This window comes from Halichoerus grypus, chromosome 10 (assembly GCF_964656455.1).
Source record: "Halichoerus grypus chromosome 10, mHalGry1.hap1.1, whole genome shotgun sequence".
Classification (NCBI taxonomy): domain Eukaryota; kingdom Metazoa; phylum Chordata; class Mammalia; order Carnivora; family Phocidae; genus Halichoerus; species Halichoerus grypus.
This window is the reverse complement of record NC_135721.1, coordinates 39711595-39738136: the sequence shown is the minus strand read 5'-3', so window position 1 is coordinate 39738136 and position 26542 is coordinate 39711595. Positions and strand designations below refer to the sequence as shown.

Below are 26542 nucleotides of genomic sequence, written 5' to 3'. Positions count from 1 at the left end.
CCTGGAGCCTATGGAAAAGAAAGGAGAGGATTCTTGGGAAGCTGGTGGTGGCCTGAGAAAGGACTGTAAGGTGGTGGAGAGTGACCCATGTTCCTGGAAGATGAAGCACTCCACAAAAAACGACTTGAACAGCTACCAAGTTATGGTGGCTCTGGCTCAGGCTCCATCACTCATCTGTGATCAACATTTTCATCTCTTGGGGCTATGAAGTCTGCCTTTTTCATTGGGCCTTCGTATATTTGTGCAATAAGTGAGAGTGTTGGGCTTTGAAGTCTGATATCCCCTGACAGAAGTTGAAAGGATCTACATGGATCCAAAAGGATGCACACCTTTCAATCCATTCTGGAACATTGTCTAATGCCCTCCAAATTATTACTTCATTCTCTAGAAAGATGAACTTTTATTTAACTTCTTTCATGGTTAATACAAAAGTAATATACTTGTTCATTATAAATTTTGCAGATAATTTCTACTTTGGGATTTATTCTTTTCAATATCTTCCAGGTGTTCTCCAAGGTTAACATATTATTTTTTATAACGAGAAAAAAAATCAATAGTTTTGTTTTTTTTATGGATGAAATGATGTGATTAGGACCCAGACTGTGTGAAGCTCTCTGTTAGCTTGTAGATTTTTGTCTGGTAGAGATGTAAATAGTTTCTATCCAGCAGAAAACTCAACCCTCAAAGTTTATGGTATCATTGCCCTGTTGGATATTTCCCAGTTGTATATGTCACTTGGAAATCTCTGTGCCTCACTTTCTTCTCCTATCAGTAGGGCTAATAATAGTACTTATCTCATAGGTTTGTTGTGTGGATTAAATGAGATACTCCACATAAAACTCTTAGAAAAGAGACTATAATTGATGGTAAACACTCAATAAATGTTGCCTATTATTAAAAGCTCATTTAACTGAAAAATCTAGGGTGTATCCTTCAGGTATAGTGCAAGTAAGTCATGAGGTCTCATGTCCTCAGAATTCCAACTGAACCCTTCACTAAGAGAATGCTTCTGTCCTGACTCCTCTAGCAAGAGCATTGGGACTACGCGATTGGACAGACTTGGGTGCACTTTTCAGTGCTGGGGCCAGGGGGGTGCGCAGCAGCGGGCAGCAGGTGTTTCAGGTGGAGGCAAAGGCACACAAGAGACTCTGGAATCTGTGTCCCGCTATCATGGATTAAGATCCTAATGTTGTACACAACCCCAATACCCCTGTTTATCTCTACTTCATGATTTTAGGCTCAGACTTTCAAATGCTTAATAACAGCTGACACGGGATCTTTCCCTAGAAAGGATTTTCTATGAACTTAGCCCAAAGACAGGCAAGATGAAATGGTAAACAGAAAGGAAACAAGATTTAAATTGGAAAACAAATGAAAATATCCTCTACGTGTCCACCCAGTTCTGGTGAAGGTGACACAGCTCACAAGCATATGGGACAGAATATACATGGGCTTCACCATCAAACGGTCCAGAGCTCAGACCTCCGCCATGGCACTCACAGCAGTATCAGCTCGGAAAAATCACCTACTCTCTCTGAATCTCAGATTCCTCACTTATTTTTAATGAAGTTCAAGGAGCGACTCATATGCTCTGCTTTGTTCCCCATATTCAGAAAACAGCAATGAGATCTGACATTCTGTTCCTCTTGATGTTTAATGAGTCTGAAGGAGGCAGAAAATGACAGCTGGCTGTTTTCTCTGACAGAAATCGGTGAGAGGGGTCCAGGCTGCCGAAGTCCATGTTCTCAGGAAACACTGATTGCTACGCCCCCCTCTCCTACCGAGCAGTGTCCCAGTGATCCTGGAGTACTGCTTCAAGACCAGTCCACCTTGCAGATCCACCATCCTCTGTTTTGGGTGACCCGCAATTCCCAAACAATTGTCCCTCCTCTACACCCACCTCAAAGAGAGGTCACATCCTGTGAGCCCAAGTTGGTCCACCCTACTTATCTAAGGGAAGCTGTTTTCAAAAGTTCCCAGGTGATTTCTTGCCTCTGCCTTTGCCATGACATAGGTGGCAATTTCTCTTGCTAAAGAAGAGGAGGACCCCCCCCCCACCCCGTACACACACACGTACCTTCACAAATTTAACCTCTGGGGAGTACCCCTCTTGTACGGCTTCCACAAACCATACATTTTTTTAGATAAAATATGGATCATAACACCTACCTCCCGGGGTTATTATAAGGAATAGAAGAAACAATATGTACAAAAAGTACATTGCACACTTCCTGGCACATGTAAGCTCCCTGGTGGTGTTAGTTCACCTTTCCTCTGATGAAATTAGTTATTTTTATGGTGGTATTGGAGCTGACATTTAAGTAATGCCTCTGAGTAAAAGAGATGACCAAAAGTTTTGGATCTTCCTGAAAGTGACATAAAACCAGACAGGCGCTTAATGTATCAAGCTATTGAATATGATCAACTAATTTTTTTTTAAAGATTTTATTTATTTATTTGACTCATTTTAAAAAAGATAGGGGTGCCGGGCTGACTCAGTTGGGAGAAATGTAACTCTTGATCTCGGGGTTGTAGGTTTGAGCCCCACGTTGGGCATAGAGATTACTTAAAAATAAAATCTTAAAAAAAAAATAAAGAGAGTGCAATCTGTTGCCTCCTGAGGAAGCTAACAGCGGGTTGTCTTCCTGGAGCCTTAAGCCCACCTGCTGGATCTGTCCAGCCCAGTTGTCCTCACTCATGACAGGAAGCAACCCAGATTCACAGCTCTGGTTTTTCCAACAACTACTCTCTGGAGGGAGCTCCTCGGGGCAGACTTGAGTGTCACTTATCAGGGTCTGGCAGATGTGGCTCTGAATGGCACTCTAGGTTTTGCAGTCAATTTGTTCTCGTTGTCAGAGGCAATCACAGTGTTCCAAGAGACCTTCTGTACACTCAGACCCCCAGGAGGAAGCAGTTAAGAGTTAAGAACACAGGTGTCAGGTGTCAGATGGGGGTGGGGGGGTGGCAAACACAAAGCAGTGAGGGCAACAGGTTTCATTTAACTCCGGGTTCTTCTCACATTCCATTTTATTCTGAAAATTAATCAGAACTGGGGAAGCAAAACCCCTGTCATCAAAAACAATATGCGAACAAGAGTGAAGAGAAACGCCATACCCTAAGTCATATATTTAGAATGGAACAGATCAAGGAGTACCCCCGCACATCCCTGAACCTGGTCCGCTCTGAGTCAAAGCAACCTTTGGAGCCAACAGGGACCACTGGGGCATTGGCTCAGGGATGTTTCTTCAAGATCTAAGCTATCAGAATCTCACAAGTGAGGCATCTCAGGAATTTATATTTTTAAAAAGCTCCCCAAATGATCCTCATGTAGCTCCTGGCATATGGCAGCTCCCTGCTTTTGACCAGTAGTAGTTCTTAGGAGTTCATACTCAATGCCTTGGTTATACTCTTTATGCCATACACATGAGCAGTGCCAGCAGGTCCTGAGGACAACAGCATGTTGCAAAGAGAAACAGTGTTTCAAAGTATTTACCAATTGGGAAACAATTAGAAATCGGCTCAATCATGTTGGGTTGTTTTCTTTCTCTCTCTCTTTGCTGCCTTCCCCCACCCCCATGTAACAGTCATCTGGCATGATCATGAGAGGATGAGAAAGAGGACAGCAAAGTCTTTTCATTGTTTTTTGTTTTTGTTTTTGTTTTTTAACTTTTATTTTGAAAGAATTACAGATTTACAGGAAGTGCAATGATAGTTCAGGAGGTGGAGGATGCCTTGTTACTACTGAATGGTGGTGAAAGTTCTGGCTTCCCACTTGGCCAATTCTGGCACCATCCAGGAAGGGAGGGGGAATGGCCCCATTATTGCTGGGTGGGGATGGATGTCCAGCATCCCACATGGCTTTCACTGATACCCTTTTGGGGGAGGGGGAGCTTTATTATTACTGAGTAGGAATGAAGGGCCAGCTCCCCACCAGGTCTTCTTTGAAGGGGTAGGGGGTACCTTGAGCAAGGATGGAAGTTTAGGTCACCCCCTTGGCCTTTGTTGACAGAGGTGGGGGTGGGCCCTGTTTTTTTCTCCATACTGTTTGGCTGGGGTAGAGTGGTGTCTTTGTTCAGAATGCTATAGAAGAATACCATAACCTGTGTGGCTTATAAACAAGAGAAATTTATTTCTCACAGTCTGGAGGCTGGGAAATCCAAGACCAAGGGGCTGGCAGATTCACTGATGAGTGCTCACTTCCTGGTTCATAGACAGATGTGTCTCCATGTCCAAAAATCTTCAATCACCATAGGATAAATGTTTGTGAGATACTAAGTGCTAAAAAAGAAGTTAAAACTGTGATTTTACACAATATCAACTTGGTGAGATAAAGTAGAAAATATTTTATCTTAACTGCTAGCACTTCACCCCAAACTGTCTTTTCCTGCCTCATTTCCCATTACAGACATTAGCTTATCCTACACATATCTTTACAGTACTCAACCTCTCAAGCATATCCTAACATTTTCAGAATTCTGTGAAATTGTACCTTTGCTTTAATTATAAAATAAAAGAACTCTGATATCTTGAGAGGTCATCAGTGGGGAATAAGCCTTAAATGATCCAAAATAAATGTGAAGTTTTAGGAAAATGTAAGAAGCCATTGAAGTCTCCCCCCTGATGTGGAAAAGATGTTAGGATTCAAAGCCAATGGCCAAGAATTCTTGAGATGTTGGTGCAAAAAGGTGGTTTTATTAATGAATGGGGACAGCACCTGTGGGCAGAAAGAGCTGTACTGGGGTCAGGAGGAGGGGCCCATTGTATACTTTCAAGTTGGGAGGGGGTTAGGGATAGCACAAGCCTCCAACATATTTTGGCGACAAGGTTTCCAGGACCCTGAGGGGGCTAGCTAATGTTAGGAAGAGGTCATTTATTACTGTTTAGTAAACCCTCAGTTAAGAAACCCTTCAGATGTATATCGATGGGTTATATGCTTGGGGGAGGATTGCCAGCATGTATCTTGGTGGGGGGTAGAGATAAAGGAAGTTTCCAAAGGAATTTTTCTATGTTAAATAGACTTACAGGATCCTGGGGGTCCGGCTAAGATTGCCTTTTGCCCTTAGCAAAGTATTAACAGCGAGACAGCTGAGTCCTTAGAGGAAGGCCACTCTGCCTATTTCAAGGACTTGTCAGTGGGCTGTAGGCAGTAAGGACATTTAATAGTTTTTCTTCTGCCTTTGTTTCCCACATTACCCCAACCCCATTGTCAATGCCTGAGGCTACCCCTTCCCAGCTATCCTCACCCTTCAGCCTGCAGACTGCTTGCTGGTTACTTCCTACACCTCAAGCAGCCTGCTGTTCACTATAACCTGCTGCCCTGGGTGCAGTTGGGGGGCGGGAGGGAGGGGAAGGGCACACTGTGATCGCCCAAGGCCTTAATCTGCCTCACCACTTTGAGCTGGAAAAAGTAAGGAAAGGGCATCCAAAGGGAGGTGCCTAGAGCTTGATAAGTAGCTGAATCATCTTGTCTGCTGGTTAATAGCTAACTGGCTTGCCTCCTTTATTGCCCCTACAGACTTGGCTATCTTCCAGGGTTGCGTGGCTGTTTGCCTTTCCCATGGCGAGAAAGGAGGTGTTTTCTTTCACTGCCAATGCAATATAAGAACAAAACATTGAGCAGACAAAGGACAAAGATGCCAAAGGAAACCTGTTCTACAAAACTATCTGGATTCAGTGGTTGAGAAGGAATTTAATGATTAGAACCAATCAATCACTTGTTCGTTCAACAAATATTTATTCAGGGCCTCCGTGTCTGGACGAAGGCACGGTGGTGAGTTACATGATGAGCAAGGAGACTTTCTGGAAAGGCTCCAGCTGGGGGCGCCAGAGGAGCCAGTAACAACCAGGCCACAGGTCCGACGTTTACCTTAGCTTCACACAGGTGGTCATTTCTCTTTATTACTCATTCACTATGGACAGAAGTAGCAGGTAAGGTCTGGGGGTTAGGAGACCTGGAATTTGGTCCTGGTACTGATTAAGACTTTTAAAGGTATACCTTTCTGTATGCATTAAACTTCCCCATCTGTCGAATGGTAATGCATTTCTGCCTCTCCTACATTGTTCAGCACTATTTTGGGGATCAAATGTGGACAGTAATAAAAGACTCTGAGTAAATGGATATTATCATATTAGCTAAATGCCTCCAATTCAGGCACCCCAGTTGTACATGGCACTGCCTCAGCTCTATAATGAATGAATGAGAAAACCCAACTTATCCCTGACAGCTTGAGAAACGGCGGTGTTATTCACGCCTCAGAGCCACATGGAGTCTGGTTCATACTGTATCCCTGGATGACAAAAAGCAATTCTTGCAGAGCCAATGAGCCATTGCCTCTGATCCTTGGATGGTGCAGACAGAACCCAAATTGATTTCCTGCATTAAAGCCACAGACAACGCAGGAAAGATTTGTTGCTAATTCCCAAGCCCTTGCAGACACTCAACAAATGATGTTAATGATGTTGGCTATGAATTAGGGGCCTGAAGTCTGCCCTTGATGAAATCCTGCCAGATGTTCACAAACGTGATTTGGACCCATGGAAAGAAGCAGCCAGAGAGCAAAGAACAGCCTCCTTTCCCAGGTCAGCAAGGAGAGCTGAGGTCAGCCTGATGCTGAGCTCTTCGGACCTGGTACCAAGTCCCTGTCTATGACGAAAACTGCAGAGAGGAAAGTACATCTCTGGAGACAAACATTCTATTCTAGGACATCATGACCCGTATTTATACGGGTCAAAGCTGTCTTTTTAAAGGGGTTCTGTCTCTTGTTTTGTTAACTGACACACTCTAAAGAGTCCAGCCCACTTTTATACTCAGTTTGGAGAATAGACATGAAAAGAAAATTGTCCCAAGAAAATAATTCACATGATTATCATTCATTATTTAAATATTTCTTGAAAGCTTAGTCTGCCTTCCCCACCAGTCAGAGGACAGGAGCTACATTTTATATTTACATTTCTTTTGGGTATCTGCCCTCCTCCATCTCCCCCCCGCCACTGAACCCCGACTCCTACCGCTGTGCTATGTACACAATCAGCAGTTAATAAATGCTTGTGGGTTTTTTTTTCCTTAAGATTTTATTTATTTATTTGAGAGAGAGAGAGCGAGCATGAGCCAGGTGAGGGGCAGGGGGAGAGGGAGAAGCAGACTCCCCACTGTGCAGGGAGCCTGACACGGGGCTCAATCCTAGGACCCTGGGATCATGACCTGAGCCGAAGGCAGGTGACCAATCGACCGAGCCACCCAGGCGCCCCAATAAATGTTTGTTAATAACTGAATGTCCTATTCTTCCAGACAAAAATTTGAATGTTTATAAGCAACATTATTCATAATAGCCAGGAAGCGGAGACAACCCACATGTCCATCAACTGATGAATAGATAAATAAAATGTGGTATATCCATACAATGGAATATTATTCAGCAATAAAAATAAATGAAGTACATGCTGCATCATGGGTGAGCCTTGAAAACACTGTGCAAAGTGAAATAAGCCAGTCCCTAAAGACCACATGTTGTATGATCCCTTTTATATGAGATGTCCAGAATAGGCCTATCTATAGAGACGGAACTAGATTGGTAGTTGCCTACGGCTGGAGGGAATGGGAAGAATTGGGGAGGAGTGGTAAAGGATATAGGGTTTCTTTTTGAGGTGTTTGAAAAGGTTCTAGGATCAACTGGTAATTGTCACACAATTCTGTGAATGTCCTAAAAACCGTTGAATTATACACTTTAAACGAGTGATTGTATGGTATGTGAATTACAGGTCAATAAAGGACCTTTTGAAAGAAGAACAATGCAGACATCTTTACAAAGATGGGCACAGAAAAATAAGAACTGGTCTAGATGCCCAAAGGTAGGAAGGTAGGCAGGTATACTCATTTCCTGGAGGTGGCAGTAACACATTGCCACCAACGTAGTGGCTAAAAAACACAAGTTTATTCTCTTACTGTTCTGGAGGTCAGCAGTCTGAAATCAAGGTGTTGGCAGCGTCACATCCCTCATGGAGGTTTGCAAAGAGACCGCTTTTCTTTTCTAGCTTCCCCAGGTCACCCACAGCCCTTGGCTCATGACCCTTTCTCTCATCTTCCAAGTGCACCACACCCCACCTCTGCTTTCTTATGATTTCTTTTTCTAACTCTGACCCTCCTGCCTCCCCCTTATAAGGACCCCTGTAGTGGGCCCACCTCCATGATCCAGGATACTTCCTCCCATCACAAGATCCTTAATCACATCTGCAAAGGACGCTTAGGCATGTAAAAAACCACCAAACTCCTTTCCAAAGTGACTCCCTTTTTGGATTCCCACCAGCAATGTGTGAGCATTGTGGTTCCAGCCTTGTTTTCAGTGTTTCATTCTGCTTACTTTGGTTCCTGTGGCAGGCACACTTTCCCACGTGGCATCTTTCTGCCTTTTCTTTGCTGTCAGTAGAACTCTCTGGGGGGTGGGGGGTAGGCAGGATATATCTAGCCCTAGGTAATGGATCATGATCGTTCCAAGTCACGACGACAATCCTGTTCCCTACCCGCTGAGCCTCCCTTCAAGCTAGATGTAATCTTTTGTCCCAGTTCTGGCCAATGAGACATGAGGAGAGAGATTATCTAATGAAGAACCTTCTGGGAGAGCTTTTGCTTTTCCACTATAAGGAGACAAATATATATATCCTTTGACCTTACTTCCTTATTTCTGTCTTGAATGTGGATATGATGGCTGAGATTGCAGCAACCCTATTTCCATCATAATGAAAAGACCAAGAGAATCATAGAAACACCTAACATCCATGACCCCCGCCCCAATCACCCTGTTTAATTAGGCAACTGTTGATGTGGTGTTCCGTTACCCGCTATTAAACACAATCCTAATGGATACAGCTTTTTCCCTCACTAATGTGTGGAAGGCAAACACTGTTAGTTAACACACAGGCATTTTCCTTTCTTTCCCTTCATCTTTGTTTTGTGGCCCACATATTTGTCTTTCAGACATATTGCTTTAGAGTTTATTTTGGGGAGGACCCCATTGTGAGAGATAATGAAAAGTTAGTGTATTCTGGGTCTGCCATGTTCAATGAAATTTCATGTATTTTTACCTTCATGAGTTATGCGATCCTTATTTTAAACAAGGAAACCCACAAGCTGAGTTGGAAACTTTCCGGATGTAGAGCACAGATTAAAAAAGCAGGCCTGTAGAAGAGGCAATACCATTCATGAGGCCCACCAGTTGATTGCAAATGACAGAAAATCTATTCAAACTTATGCTTTTTAAAAAAGTGTTGGAGTTTATTGACTCATACAGCCAAACTTTGGAAAAAGCAAAAATAGCCTTAGAGATAATGGATCTTGGCATGAAAAGCCATTGGGACTCCAGACTTAGAGTCTATTTTCCATCTCTATGTGACCAACTGTGGCCCTGGAATATGGCCTCCAGGAGCTCCAGGCTCATATTCTAATAGCACGATGGCTAGAGAGGAAGAGAGAATTCTCTCACTCAGATCCAGTCTTTGAAATCCAAGAGAAAGACTCTGATCATCCCAACTTAACTCATATGCTTACCTCTCAGGTTGGTTTTCCTATTTGAATGTTTTGCTTTCTGTCTTTTGTGTGAGAGATCTTCTGTGATTTGTCTAGTAATCCTTAGTTCTCTGCTTATTTTTGAGAGGGAGGGCCTAAAAACATGATTGAAACCTCCACACACCCAGGTGGAACTTAGTCACTGTGAGCTTCACCTCAAAGTTGACTTGGCCGGACCATTTAGTGGAAGAACCTCCGCTGTCCATATATTCAGATCTTTCCCCTTGGGCTGGTCAGATTCCCCAGAGAAAATTCTCTGGGTTTCCTGCCTGGAAGTGTCTAACTGCCAATGTTTTGAAACTAGGGTAACTAACTCATCCTGGTTTATTCAGGACTGTCCTGGTTTTAAAACTGAAAGTCCCTATCCTGGGAATGCCTACCATCCCAGGAAAATTGAGATGGTTGCACAGGCTATGCCATTATTCTGGGAGTTGACTAGCGAAAGAGAGTTGGGTGAGCTCATCATCTTGCATGTACACATTCAGGTAATCCACTGTTTTCATTATGGTACCCCACCCCCATAGGTACCTAGTGCCCCTTAGTCTAGAGACCTTCTGTTTGACCCACTCCAGAGAATAAATTTCCAGTCTTCTGCTGGGATTGGGGAGGGTAGAACAGACCTGAAGAACTGACTACTTCCTGAACAGACTGCCAACCAATCTCCTTATTCAAGTCCCTGTTTCCAGAAACGTCTGGTACCACCAATTCGAGAGTCCTTGGGGCTTCCATAGTGTGTATCAAGTTGGTTATTATATTTCCCCACCATTACTTACAATCTACCCTTTTTGTGTTTGTTTAATCACTTACCACTCATATTTCTGCTTTCCGGAGTCCAATTTTTATAGCTATTGTCCCTTCACCCATTCTCCGAATTTCTCTGAGTTTATAAATTGAAAAAATCCTTTTAGTAGGGCTTTAGGGGGGAATGAAAGCAATTAGGTATATTCAAAACGCCACATTTGCCTTCCAGTCTACAAGAATAATCTTTTTAAACACCCTTTATCCAAATATCTCAATGCCTTGGGGAATGTAGGTCTCAGAGCTCCCTGCTATTGTCCACTGAGAGTCACTATCTTCTACCATTTGAAAGTACAACTTATAGACTCTTTCTGGTATTAGCTTACTGATTTCCATCATGTCTTAACACAATAAAAAAAAGATACAGACTATAAAATCACAATAGAGGTAAAAGTTGACAGCAATGAGGAGTTCCCTAAAGACTTAATCTACTCAACACTTATAATACAAAAGCAGCCATAGAAAATATGTAAATAAATGAGTGTGGCTGTGGTCCAATAACACTTTTTTAAAAACAGGCAGCCATCTGGATTTTACCCATAGGACAGTATTTGCTAACCTCTGTTCTACACTATCAAGATTCTGGCCCCAATTCCATTATGTGTGGATTTTTTTTTTTAAGATTTTATTTATTTATTTGACAGAGAGAGACACAGCGAGAGAGGGAACACAAGCAGGGGGAGTGGGAGAGGGAGAAGCAGGCTTCCTGCTGAGCAGGGAGCCCGAAGCGGGGGCTTGATTCCAGGACCCTGGGATCATGACCTGAGCCAAAGGCAGACACTTAATGACTGAGCCACCCAGGCACCCCTGTGTATGGATTTGTGGGGAGGAGTCCCACACCAACAGAGAATTCGTGGACATCGCTGGGCGTCCCACAATTCATCTCAGTTCTGACGCTATTTACCTGGAGATGTGACAGATCCCACAGGTTAAGGACTCAGTCCCACAAGACTGTCCATATCCCCACCTCAACATGCTGACTCTTTTTTTTTTTTTAATTTTTTTATTGTTATGTTAATCCCCATACATTACACAATTAGTTTTAGATATAGTGTTCCATGATTCCTTGTTTGTGCCTAACACCCAGTGCTCCATGCAGAACGTGCCCTCCTCAATACCCATCACCAGGCTAACCCATCCTCCCAACCCCCTCCCCTCTAGAACCCTCAGTTTGTTTTTCAGAGTCCATCGTCTCTCATGGTTCTTCTGCCCCTCCAATTTCCCCCCCTTCATTCTTCCCCTCCTGCTACATTCTTCTTCTTCTTTTTTTCTTTCTTAACATATATTGCATTATTTGTTTCAGAGGTACAGATCTGAGATTCAACAGTCTTGCACAATTCACAGCGCTTACCAGAACACATACCCTTCCCAGTGTCCATCACCCAGTCACCCCATCCCTCCCACCCCACCCCCCACTCCAGCAACCCTCAGTTTGTTTCCTGAGATTAAGAATTCCTCATATCAGTGAGGTCATATGATACATGTCTTTCTCTGTTTGACTTATTTCGCTCAGCATAATACCCTCCAGTTCCATCCACGTCGTTGCAAATGGCAAGATCTTATTCCTTTTGATGGCTGCATAATATTCCATTGTATATATATACCACATCTTCTTTATCCATTCATCTGTTGATGGACATCTTGGCTCTTTCCACAGTTTGGCTATTGTGGACATTGCTGCTATAAACATCGGGGTGCACGTAGCCTTTCGGGTCCCTACTTTTGTATCTTTGGGGTAAATACCCAGTAGTAACATGCTGACTCTTGATCTTGGGGTTATGAGTTCAAGCCTTATGTTGGGTGTAGAGATTACTTAAAAAAAAAAAAAAAAAAAACTTAAAAAAAAAGTTAAAGGGTCATCATTATAGATGCCAGAAGATCCACCATGCAAGTGAGACAAATGGTCCAAGAGGAGGCGGGCATGGGATAGCCTTGGTAGACACAACAGCTTCAGGCCCAAAGATGGATAAAGGGGTGGCTTAGTCAGCTCAGGCTGCTGTAACAAAATACCATAGTCTTAAACAATAGACATTTATTTTTCACAGTTCAAGGGGCTAGAAACTCCCAGATCAAAGTGCTAACCAATTCAGTTTCTATTGAGAACCTTCTTTCTGGCCTGCAGATGGCTATATTCTCCCTGTGTCTTCATGGATTGGGGGGAATGGCATGGGGGGGATTGCGGGGGACAGGTATAGTGGTGGAGAGAGAGAGAAACTAAGATCTCTGGTGTCTCTTCTTATAAGGGCACTGATCCCATCATGAAGGCCCCACTTTTAAAATGATCTCATATAAACCTAACCACCTCCGGAAGGCCCCACCTCCAAATACCATCACACTGGGGGTTAGAGCTTCAACATATGAGTTTTACAGGGACACAAACATTTAGTCCATAACAGGGTGAGATGCTAAGATTAAATATTCAGGAATAAATGAATAGATAAATGAATGAATAAATAAAAAAAATATTCAGAACAGGAGAACTGATCTAGGACTGAGCCAGGGACAGTAGTCAAGCCCTCCTGCCTGGGCACATGGGCATCTGTCATGTGGTTAGGCATGAGGTTGGAGACAAAGGCAGGACGGAGTGGGCAGGCTGAGATCAGAGGCAGCAGGAGGGGTTTGGTGGTTTTCCCCCAACAGCCACACTGAGGGAAGAGCTATCTCTGCTGAAGGATGTGGTCCTAGGAGAAGTGGGAACACAGGCCCCAACCACCTCAGCCCAGGACTCCCATGGTGATCTCTTTGAGCTCAGGACAGCACCAGCAGTCACATGTGATGACCTGAGGCCCTGGGACCATCAGCACTGATTTGTTTGTGGGATATAACTTCTTTATTATTCACCATTTAACAAAGATCCTGACTAATGTCTGATTCCCAGGAAGAAAAAGGAGCCATTAATAGAATTTCTAGATAAAGGAATGTCATTTTCCTACTATGCTCATTGTGTCACGCCACATCTAGAATCTCGCCTGCAGTTCTGAGAGCCAGTTTTAGTGTAGAATTACTAGGCATTCTGCAAACATATCCTACATAGATTAAGGAGACTGGGAGATTGGGAGGGAGGGAGGGATTCAAAGAAGGAAGATTAAAGGAAGAACATTTCTGCCTTCAAATATTTTAAGAGATCATGGGGGCAGTTTGCAGAACTGGCAAGAAAGTAGATTTTGTCATCTTAAATTCTTAAAAAAGAATTTTCGGACAATTAGAACTTTCCCAACCATGGCAGAGAGGTCATACATTTCCTGTAACTGGAACTGATAAAAAATGAGAAGCCTGCCTTTCAGACACCATTCCTGCCTTGTGTATCCAGTGGACCTACTGGACACCCATTCTGTTCTCTTCAACAGCACTACTCAGATTTAATATGCAACGAACCACCTGGGAATTATTAAAATGCAGACCGATTCCGGAGGTCTGGGGCAGGCCTGAGATTCTGCATATCTAACAAGCTCCCAGGTGATGCCAAGGCTGCAGCTCTGTGGATCTCACCTTGAATTGCAAGGCCCTGTGGCTGAGGCTCCCAGACTTAGTGTACATTGGAGTCACCTGGGGAAGGGGCACTAGGGGGGGAAAAGGTAATGATGCGTGGGGCTCTCACTCAGAGAGTTTAGTTAGCATGGAGTGTGGCCTGGGCATCAGGAGTTTTACAAGCTCTCCAAGTGGTCCTAATATACAGTGAAGTTTAAGGACCACATCTCTTGGCCTGTCAAAATCATTGAACACTGGCTCAGAGATTACTTCTGTAAAGATCTTTAATTGAAATGTAATTATCTGGGGTTAGCCAGGTCTTCTTACTCATGCATAGTTAACCCAGGTTCAACATTTTGGAGGAAAACTGTGTAGTGATTATTAATTCTCATAATTTGTGGGACATTAGACCACCACAGAGTGCCTCAAGTCCCTTCCGAATGGAAGATAAAACTATCTCCCGGATTCAAAATCTGTGATTCGAAATCTCCTTTGGCAGTACATTCATTTGACCACAAGGTGGTGATAAAGTAACAAAATATGATCCAACGAACCTCTCAGAAACTTGGGCTGACTGTGACCTATGCTTGCAGATCATATAGTCTCCAACCCCGCTGGACCCACTGGTCACAGACTCCTTTGAGAATCTAACAGCTATCGACAAACATACACCCACCAATGTGAAAACAGTTTTAAGCAGTTCACAGACCCTGAAATTAAACTTCAGCCAAGGCTAAAAGTGATTTACTCCCTCCCACCCCATCTCCCCATATAAATTATATGGAGCCTCTAGCACCCCCACCTCCATCCATCTCAGCAGCTGACCTACCTCCTGCTTTAGAGAGAAAAAGAAGACATCAGACCCAAATCTACCAATTTACCTAACCCACTCCCATGTTCCTTCCATCTGCATGGAATGGGGTGCCTTGTCTTTTTGCAGAAAGCTAAATCCTCCGCGAACGTTCCTGATCCACTTGCCCTGGCCTCCAGGGGTCCCTCCACTCTATGCTCTTATATTTTCTTGTGCTGATTTTAAAAATAACTCATTTTTCTCAATACAAAACCAGTATATGGTTTTTATTTTTAAATATACAGAAAACCAAAGGGCATAACAGAAAATACTTGTAAATCTCATAAACATTTATGTCTTTATTCCGGATAGTTGCTGAGTATATATACATTCTGTGCTTATAAAAATATGATCATGTTATGCAAACTGCTTAAGACCTGATTAATTTAATATAATTGAACATTTTTTAATCTTCATACATTTTCACTGGCAGATAATGGTTCTTCACCAAACACGTTCATTTGATTCATCTATAGGGATTTTTAAGCATATATTTGGATGCCAATTACAAAGATTCTTATTTACCAGTTCTGGTGTGAAGCCTGGAAGTCTGTATATTTAGAAAGCCTTACTTGTGCTTTTGAAGTGTAACACTAGGAATATAATTTTTAATACAATTTTATTGAGTTATAATTTATATACAATAAAATGCACATATTCTAAGATTTATATTTCAGTGAGTTTTGACAAGCTTATACACCTCTGTAACCACCCAAATAACCAAGATATAAAACATTTCCATCACTTCAAAAAATTTCTTTGTCCACCTTGCCAATCCTCTACCCCAGTCCTAGCTCCGGGCAACAACTGATCTATTTCCTGTCACTATAAATTAGATTTATCTTTCCTAGAGATTCATGTAATTGTAATTAGACAATAGGTACTCTTTTGTGTCTGGCTTATTTTGCTCAGTATGTTTTTCAAATTCAACCAGTGTTGCATGCACCAACAGTTTGTCCCTTTCTATTGGTGGGTAGTATTACAAAGTATGATGTACCAAAATTTGCCTATCTACTCAGTTGCTGGTGGACATTTGGATTGTTTTCCAGGCTTTGGCTGTTACAAATAAAGCTTCTAGGAACATTCACATACAAGTCTTTCATTTCTCTTGGGAAATACTTAGGAATTGAATGCCTGGGTCTTGTGGTGACTGTATTCCCATTTACTTGGCAATTTATTGGCTGTATGCCCTTGGGAGAGTAACTTTACCTCTCTGAAACTTAGTTGTAAATGGGATTATCAACCCAGAATTTTAAGCCCAGGATTCTCTATCACAGGCTAACTGGGAATATTTGGAACAATAAAAACAAGTTGGCAAGTTGGTTTTTAATAAGCTCAGAAAATTAGGATAGTAATATGTTTTTATGAGTAGACATAACAACAATTTAGCAGTAAAAGCATTACTGAATAACTAGAGATCTAATATTAGGATAAAAATAAGCAAGGAGGGATCTGTTAGGGGTGATAAGTCTATCTGGGCAATCTAGCAGAATATGGCATTAGAATTGGGGTCAGAGACCCAATGATGATCCTTGGAAAGCCACATGGCCCCTGGCTTTCAAACTCTCCCCACCTCCCTATAATAAGGCCTCTCTCTTTCTAGGCCTGCTCTTCCTCACTGTGAACTCCAGGCTGTGTTTGCTCTGTGCAGCAATGATCTTCCATACAGGGTAGATGTTTGTATCTGAACTTGCACAGGACCACCAATCAGGTCCTCAAATGAATAATACAACTTTCTAGATCCTCTATGCTACATTCTGCACTCCCTAAATGTCTCTCAGAGACCAGATGCTATAGCTGGGATATTTCTCCCACCTCTCTTGAATCTGTAGGCTGACTTACCAATCAGGTCCATGCCCAGCTCACTATTAGGATTCTCCTCCTTGCTTCTTTGGCACCATCACTGGTCATCATCTGGTCTTAGACTTCCAGCCTAACCTTTTCAGAGCTACCTGGCCCCTAACTTCCTGCTTATTAAGAAAATATTCCAAAAAAGACTTGTTACTGTGTATAAAGCACTACCATTTACCTCCTTTTACATGTGTTTGATCTAAAAATTCTAAAAGACAGGTGATTGATTTATATGAGAAGTCTGCTCAAGTTCAGAACTTTAGAGAAATTGGTTTTATACTGGGTGATTTTATGAGGTTGTGGAAAACATCCTGACTTTAAAGCCAAAGGCATCCTGCTCCTTGAGAGACTTGGTGAGCAGTGGTTCAAAAGCAGGGGAGATAAACAAGAACACTCTGCCCAGATCCAGGGTCCCATCACAGTGCCAGCCCTGCTACCCATGTTCTACTTTTATTTCTTTAAACCACCACAGTCCTCAGTGATGCAGCTTCCTTTCTGTTTCTGGTTTCATTTCATTGTTTTTTCGACCCTCAAGGGTTCCCTAATTTCTGTAATCTCTGCAGTGCAGTTAAAATATGTGCCTTGGAGTTGATCCAAATACATGGGTGTTTTGCTTCAGGAATTTTTCAGAATATAGTCCACATATAGCCAGTAGCAGAATTCCCTGACTCAATATTCTTGCTCTAGAATCTTACAGAAATTTAACTATTTAAGTTGATGGATCTGAATTTGTCTCTCAGCTCTGCCACTTATACCTCTGGAGTGATTTGGGTAAGTCATGTAATCTTTTTAAACATCAATTTCCCTATTAGTGGAATAGGTACAATAATACCTCTAAAATAATATAAAGTTGTTGCAATGATTAGTATAATGGTGATAACTACTTCACAAAGGGCTCAGAATATAAATCTTGACTGAATGCTCAATCAATTTTAACCATTTTTACTTTCACTCTTAAACATGTGACCTTTTGGGAGCCTGGGTGGCTCAGTCATTAAGCGTCTGCCTTCAGCTCAGGTCATGATCCCAGGGTCCTGGGATTGAGTCCCACATCGGGCTCCCTGCTCAGTGGGAAACCTGCTTCCCTCTCACACTCCCCTTGCTTGTGTTCCCTATCTCGCTGTCTCTCTCTCTGTCAAATAAATAAATAAAATCTTTTTTTAAAAAAAAAAAGAACAAATGCAAAGTACCTGGCACATAGAAAGCACCCAGTAAACTGTAACAATTATTATTATCTATAGTAACTGTGAAAAAAAATCAACAGGGTATACATAAAATCTTGTCTGTCTGCACTAATTTAGAAACTATTAAGTTGATAATAAAGATGATATCTTGCCACATTAAAAAATAAGCTTGGAGAGATTTGATGAGTAGCTTCTAATATAGCAATACCCTTACTAAACTCTATGTGTCAAGGTCTTCTACCCCTCACTTTCCTTGACTCTCTTGGAATGTTCTCAGCAGCATAAGGTAACATTCAACTTCATCAACTAAAAAAAAAAAAAAAAAATCTGGGGCTGAGAAGCAATGGCCTTTGTCTCTACTATGTCAATGTTTAAGGGAACAGATTAGAATATTCACTGCACATGTGACATGAAATTCATTTTATAAATATGTCTAACACTGCATATTATTCTAATTTTATGTTTTGATGTATTGGGTTGGCTTCAAATTTCTTTAATTACTAGTTTATATAAATTATTATATTTAATTGGCTCCGATTGGCTTTGTGTGGACCTTTTATCTCTGGTGAATTAGTATTTTTATGTCTACATTTGAGGTGTTTTTGAATTGTTTCTAAACTGAAGTTACTCCCTTGCTGTTTCCAGTATCTGATTAGGGATTAGGAGATCTGTATTCTAAGTTCTGTATCTGCCCTGAGTAGCTGCCTAACCTGGAGTAAATCACTTGCTTCCTCTCTGGGTCTCAGTTCTCTTATTAATCAAATGGAGGAGCTGTATTAGGTGATCTGTAATCTCCATCCCAGCTCTATTGATAGGTGATTCTCTACCCTGTAGGTGGTGTCCTATCTAGCATGTAAAATACCTACCTGGATATGTTAAGATTGAGAAAATGCAGGTTGTATGATAGGTCAAGCACTTCATATAGGGTTTGGCATTCAAGGCAAGAAACAAATATCAAGGTTAAAAAAAAAAAAAAAAAAAGAGGGACCAAAAAGCACAGAAGAAGACGATGAGTTCCAGCGGTGATTATGTCATTTTGGAGGGGAGGTTGAAAACCAGGACTCTGCCATTTGGTGTTAACATTTCCTTCAGGCAGGTGAAAGGGCTGCTTCCCCTGATCATTAACTGGGATGACATCTTCAGTAAGCAACCTGGATCGGGCTTCGGTGGGGTCGCTTCCACAAAGCATTAGCAGGAATCGTCCGGAGACTTAATTAGGTGGGCCAAAATGCCAGAACAAGATCCAGAGTCTGCTTTGGTAAGTAGAGCGCGGGACCAAGTAATATGGGCTCCTGCTGTGCCTGACACTAGGTTACCTTCCAGGTGGAAAAGAACATTAGTTGAAAGGACACGGTGGAGTTTGAGGGGAAGAACAGCCCGCATTCCCTCCTCACTCCCGGGAGGAGGCTGGTGGGTGGGACAGAGATGCCGGATGGTCGCTCCCCAGCTCCTTCCGAGAGCGGGACGCTATACAAGGCACCTACCTCTCCCGAGATTTTTGAGTCTTCTCACTAGAGAGAGTTAGATTACAGGAACCGTCAAGTCAGTCTCAGGCCTTGTGAAGGGAAACAGGAAAGATTCCCGCCGGAGAAGGGAGGGAGTAAACACACCTAGCCACCTCCTTCGGCCGCCTTGCCTACGGGCCTAAGCAGCGGCCAGTTGCCAGCGCCGAGCAGCGACCACGCAGGTCGAGTGGGTGTTCTCCACCAACCAGCGGCATAGAAATGTTTCGGAGGCATTGATTGGTTCAATTGGCCGGCGGGCTCAGGGACTCAGAGCTGCGGTTGGCTGAGGCGTTGCCGTAGCGACAGGTCGCGCACAGGCGCATTGCACGTCTGTAGAGGACGGGTGGCTGCTAGGCAACAGCAAACATTCCGGACTACAGTCAACTTTCTACTACCAGACCTGGTTTTGCTGTCTCTGGAGACCCTCGACAGCGGCGGCTGTGGCTGCCCTAGGCTGACTTGGTGAGTCCTGCGGAATAGAGCTGTGGGTCTGGGCTCCGACTTCTAAAGCCAGGGAGGCAGCTTGGCTTTCAGAGCACGTGAGGATAAGGCTCAGAGAAGCAGAGAAAGTCAGTGGAAGAGCATTCAGTGGCCATTTACTAGCTACCTATCATTTTAGAGGGGTGGAAAGTGAGGAATGGAGGGATCAGGAGACTGGGCCAAGATCTCTCACGGAGTGATCAGATCTAGGCTGCGCTACTCAATATGGTAGCCACTAGCGGCGAGTCTGAGTTGAGATCTGCTCGAAATGTGAAGTCGAAGATGTAGTAACAATGAAATAAAACATTAATAAGTTTTGTATTGATTACATGTTGAAATGAGAATATTTTAGATACGTTAAATAAAGCACATTATTAAAAATTTATTTCACCTGTTCCTTTTTTGGGTTTTTTAATATGGCTACTTGAAAAATTAAAATTGCATAGGAGATTCTGATGGGTCACCACAGATCTAGACTAAAACCTAGGCCTGCTGACACCTGTTTCAAGACCGTATGTGCTATGGTACTATTTTGAAGGGAAGTATCTCCACCCATCTGGAGGGGTGGGAGTGGGAGTGGTGGTGAGAATGCAAGACCACTACTAGAGGCTCATAGTTCTAGTGTTATGAATCAGAGTGTGCATTTTAACAATTTCCTCATGCATATGGAAGCTCCAGGAGCAGTGTTTTAGGATTTAGTCCTCAACTCCTATTTTTCCCTTTGATTGTTTCTTGTTTTGGTTTTTGGTTTTGGAGTACCTAGGCTGTATTTCTCAGATTGCCTGCGTTAAAATTACCTGTGTTTTGAACAAGCTCCCCTGGAGATATTTTGCATACTCACGCATGAAAAACATTGATCTCAATACTAATTGCAATTCTTTTTATCCTTCCAAATCTAGACCAGTATGGTCCCCAAATCAGTGGCATCTGCAGCATCTAAGAACTTGTTAGAAATGCAAATTCCTGGATCCCACCCCAGCTACTTGAAGGCCAGGCATTTTCACTTCTCTGATTCAAGTCCTTAGTTTGGAAGAAATGAGTAACTTTGTGGGTTTTCCTTAGGGCTGAGCAAATTCAGCACTCCCTAGTTCTTAAGTCCCTTACACTGGTCCCACTTCCCCAGTTCTTTTGCTCTACTTTTCATTTTTCTTTTGCTGACCCTCCTCTTTCCAGGAGTGAGAATGGCTTTTCACACCTCAGAGAAGGATGTCAAACTGAAAAATATTGAAGAGCAGGTGGAAAACCCTGCCCTTGCAAGACTGAACAGTTTAACAGCAAAGGGAAGACTGAGTTTTGTAGTACCCACCGAAAATGAATCTGATACACAGTTCCTGACATTCAGGCACACTACAAAAGCTCAAGAGAGAACAAGAAAACGACAGCAGCCTATAAAACTAGAGCCTTTGGTAAGTTCAAAATCCAGCATTTAGCCAATTTTGGCTAGACAGGAGCTTGAAAAATTCCTATGGGGGATGGTCATTTCCAGACTCTTAATTAACAAAGAAGGAATGAAAGCCTAAAAGTTAAGACTTGTTTGTGAAGCTGTAAACACTGTGAACATTTATTTAAAAAAAAATACTGAGTTTTAGGCACTGTTCAAGGTGGGGGGATACAGTTGTGAACAAAGTTTTCTAGCAGATAAATCCTCTTTAGGATTATGTACAATATATATACTTAATTATGTAAGTTGTAAGGCTCTTTGAGATATTAGGGTACCATTTAATACTTGTACCTTCAAGAAGAGTAATATATATGTTACATACATATAGTTATTTCAATTTATTACTTTTAAAGTAAATGCCTAGTATCCTAAAAATTTTTGTGCATGTCTGAAAATACTTAATTTTAAGAATCCATTTGTGCCCTTGGATAATTCTAAATCCATGGAAAGGAGCAGTGAACATGCATAAAGTAAAAAGTGAAGGTTATCACTCCCACCCTGGGACATTACTTACTGCTGTTAGCAGTTGCCCTTTAGGCTGTTTGTATGTTTATTCAAGTGTGTGTGTATAAACATATATAACTTTAAAATAAGATTATGGAATACATACTGATTTTCAAAGTGAAATAAACATACAGAAGTTTTTCCAATCCCTGCTTAACGAGCTATCTTTTCTAACAGCAGCACCGTATTTTGTTGCATGGGTAACCTATTAACTGGTGTCCTGTTGATGGGAATTCAGCTTATTTGCTATTTGTTTTGTTACTGTTTTTATTTTGTGATTACAGATAATGCTGCATGGGATGGGCTTGCTTTTGTACATATAAAGATGGATTCCTGGAAGTGTCATTTTATAGGTCATAGACTTCTGTACACTTCTAATTTTGAAAAATATTGCTCAATTGCTGTTGAGGTTTAACCAGTTTCTACCTACAGTGTAGAAGAGGGCCCATTTGCCCACATCTTCGCCAAACCTGACCCTCAGTTGTTTTCTTTTTGCTAGACTGACAGGTTAAAATGGCATCACATTGTTGTAATTTGCATCTTATTAGTGAAGTGTATTTTCATTCATTCATTGGCATATTACTGTTTTGTGGATTCTGTTCATAACCTTTGCCCACTTTAACATTAGATTGTTGGGGCACCTGGCTGGCTCAGTGGGTGGAGCATGCCACTCTTGATCTCGGGGTTGGGAGTTCAGGCCTGCATTGGGTGTAGAGATTGCTTAAAAACTTAAAAAAATCAGATTGTTAACCTTTTTCCCTATGAGTTTATGAGTTTTAAATAAATATATATATATATAATGAGTATTAACTCTTATCCCATTGTTTTTCAAACTTCAGTACTTATTCATTTTGAAGGAAAACAATCTTGAGCATCCATAGTTCTGATCTGTTGTTTTTATTTTTAGGTTGCTTTATGGCACTGACCCCTGCTGTCTCTTCTAGGGAGTTCATTCCCTGTGCCTCCACTGCATGTGCGGGGCATCAGGCCTACCTATCATTTTTCTCCCATGGACTTAGTATGAAACCTTTTACATTTATTTCTCTGTAACATATTTACCTTCACTTGGCAAAAGTGTAACCCCTTTATGATTAAATTTGTTCTGTTTGTCTTCAGTGCAATTAATTGTGTATATTGAATGTTTATCATGTACCCACTATGCACCAGGCTTTGGGCCGTGCTCTGGGAATACAGCAGTGAACAAAGCAGACAAGATTCCTGTTGACATTCTAGTAACCCTAAATAAATAGACTGAACAATGTCATGTAATGATAGGTGTTATTAAGAAAATAATACAGGGAATGTGTTGGAAACAGATGGCAGACTACATTAGCTTGTGTGACTACAAAGGTCTTCTTAAGGAGATGTCATCTGAACAAGTCCCAGACTATAGCCCATATCACCTGCCACACATGTGAATGGACAAGCCATCGGCTGATTCCAGTCCCCAGCCTTTGAGCTGTCTCATCTGATGCCTTAATGGAGCAGAGGCAAGCTGTCCCCACTGAGTTCTGCCTAAATTGTAGTGGAAGTGTTTTTTAAGTCACTAGGTTTGGGGCTGTTGTTAGGTATGAAAAGATGACTAGAGCAATATAACTAATCCATGAATATGGTAGTTCATACAGTATTAAAAATAGTAAGGAATAAAGTGAAAACTACCTGAATTTCCATCATGCAGAGAGAAAGTAGCTTTGTATTCAAGTGACTGGTTTCATGTGTATGGGTATCTGTAGTTTGATTTGTTTATATAGTGTTAATACTATGGTATGTTCTTTTTGTGATTGCTACCCCTTCTCTCTTTCCATCCCCTTCATTTTCCTCTTCCCTCTTCCTACCCCTCCCCCCCTCATTCCTCCTTTCTTTCCCTTCCTCCCTCCCACCCCCTTTCCCTCTTCTGTTCTTTTTCTTTCACATTTTTTCCTTCACATTCTCCCATCTCCGAGCCCCTTGTCTATGGTATCTAAGGTCAACAACAATCTAGTGTATATCCCTTCTTGCCTTTCTCCACACTCAGTTTTATACAAATGGATAAACACACACGAAATACATATTTAGACTTATGGACATTTGTCTTAAAACATATTATAAATATAAATATAGTACTCTACATGTTGCTTTTTACATCTAAATATACATTGTAGGACTTCCTCAAGGTCAGATGATATTTCTTTCTTTCTTTTTTTAGAGAGAGTGTGAGTGTGTGTTTTAGGGGGGGAGCGGTAGGCTGGAGAGAGACAGGGAGAGAGAGAATCCCAAGCAGGCTCCACACCCAGCCCACCACACCCACCCTGGAACCTGACACCAGGCTCAATCCATGACTCTGAGATCATGACCTGAGCGGAAATCAAGAATCAGAGGCCTAACTGACTGAGCCACCCAGAGGTCCTTCAGATGATATTTCTGTAACATTTTTTTTAATGGTTGCCTATCCCATTAAGGTATCGCATTGCACAAATATTCCATAATTTATTAAATCATTCTCTTTTGGCACATTTGGTTTTACAAATAGTTACAGTGGTGCAGCAAAATCGTTGTATTATCCATCCCAACTGGTGCTTATATTCTTGTGGGTTAGAGTTCCATGATTGGTATTGTTGGGTTGAAGAGAAAAAAAATATATCTATGTAATTTTATTTGATTCGGACACATTTTACTTGGGGACCAGTTTCTCAAACCAGCGCCTGTGTGTTGCCTAAATTAAATTTCACTTTCACCCTTTCCTAGGTTTTCCTGTAGTATCTTCCAGCCTTTTATTGCCTGATTGGGGAGGCTGAAACTGCATCCTCACACAGGCTGCTGCTAATCATCTCCCATGTGATTAGTGGTAATGGGTCCTGTTCTTACCGGAATTGCAGCGTTCTCTTTGTATTGGACTTCTGTTTTCTCTCCGTTGACCACCATTTTATACTCATTCTGTTGACAGCATTTCCCCACATTTTCTTCCATTTTACTCTTCTTTATTTTTGTACTTTACATTTAAAGCTTTCGTTCATGTGAACTTTTAAATCTGATGTGAGGAAAGGGACTACATTTTCTTCATAATGTTTTGCTAGCACCATGTTTTTCACCCCTAAGTTAAAACACCACCTTTATCATGTATAAAATTCTCATATATGGTGAGACCTTGTTACAGATTCTTGATTCTTTTCTCTGCTGATCTAACCACATTGTTCGGTGACACCGGCTTTGTAGCTTTGTTTTGATAAGTAGAAGACACCTGCTTCCGCACTATTCTTATTTTTTATATATTCTCTGTTTTAGATAGTTATCCTTTCATATAAACTTTAACATTTGTCCTTCTTAGTTAAGTAATTCATTTTAAAATGTACAGAAGTTGCACAATTAAAGTGTATTTTCTCCCACCGTCCCTCATCCATCCAGCTTCCTTCTCTAGAGGCAACCAATCCAATGGTAAGAGTGCTGTGTATGCTTTCAGAGATGTATTACAATTTTATAAGCCTGAAACCACCATACTAAACAAACTCTTCTGCCCTTTGCTTTCTTCATTTAATACATAGCTTGGAGATCATTTTATATCAGTTCAAGAAGTTTTTTTATATCAATTTTCTTTATAGCTCATAATATCCTATCATAGATGAATGTGCCATAATTTATTTAGCAAGCCCCAGATTTATAGGTTAGGTTTTTAAAATAGTATTTTTATGACAACAGTGTTACAGTGAATAATCTTGGACATATCTTATACATGTGAGCGGCTCTCTGTAGGCAGACTTCCTAGAGATGGAATTGCCAACTCAAAACATATGTTCGTTTGTAATTTTGGTTAGTAAATGTTGCTTCAGTAATAGAAGAAAAATGCTATCTCAGAGTAGTTTTAATTTAAATTTCTTTTTTGAATAAGGTTGAACATCTTTTCATATGTTCAGGAGTTACTGTTTTTCTATCTGAAATGTATGAATCTCATGTCTTATTTTCTAATTGGGTAGTTGGTAGTTTTCTTATTGATTTGCATGAGCTCTTCATATATTAGGAAATAAACCCTTTATCTGTGATAAGCATGATAAAAGTTTCAAGTTTTGTTTTAATTCCTAATTTTTATGCAATTGAGTAATTTATGTCTTCTGAGTTTTATGGAATACTTCGGCCCTACATTTAGCAAGATTGTAGAGATAAAATTATCTAGTGATGTCATGGGTACATTTCTTTAAAGATTACTTTAAGATTATTTTTATTATTTTTGTTATTTTACATTTAAATCTTTGATCTATTCATAATTTTTCCCATTGTAATGAATGAGAGGATTCAACTTTTTTCCTAACAACTACCCAGTTATTTCATTATCATTTATTGAATAATACTATTTTCCTAAAATTATCACCTTTGTTGTAGGTTCAGTTCCCTTTTAGATTTTGGGATCCATTACTGGACTTTCTATTCTGATTCATTGATCTGCTTTCCTATTCATGTGTCCAGAATACACAGTTTTAATTATTGTAGTTTTACAACATTTTAATATCTGGCAGGGCTGGTCTTCATTGATCACTCTTTTTTCCCCCCAGAACTTTTGTGGCTATTCTTTTTAATAATTTTTATGTATTAAATTTAGGGTCAGATTGTCTAATCTCCAAGACATCCTGTCAAGATCATATTAAATTTATAGATTAACTTAAAATTGACTTTTATTATAATTAATTTTCCAAGTCAAGAACAAAATAGGATTTTATTTGTTTGCTTTTTCTTCCATGACCATCATGAGTGTTTTAAAGTCTTCTTCATATGACTTTTACTTATTTCTTATTAAGTTTATGAACAGGTTTTATTTCTGGATGCTAATTTTGTGCTAGGTGTTCTGTTTATTCTCTCAGGTGCTTCAGGCAAACAGTAAAATCATCTGATAATAATGACACTTTTGCCACCTTCTTTCCAAGTTTTATATTCATA

General features: G+C 41.2%; 1 protein-coding gene across 1 annotated transcript in view; it reads left to right on the top strand.

Moving 5' to 3' along the window:
• Window positions 1–26542, top strand: part of DNAH6 (dynein axonemal heavy chain 6) — a 239399-nt gene that overhangs the window by 6664 nt on the left and 206193 nt on the right. Inside the window, exon 2 of the mRNA XM_078056370.1 lies at window positions 20869–21101. Within this exon, the coding sequence (XP_077912496.1) occupies window positions 20877–21101 (225 nt within the window). The 5' untranslated portion in view covers window positions 20869–20876. The remainder of the gene's footprint in view (window positions 1–20868; window positions 21102–26542) is intronic.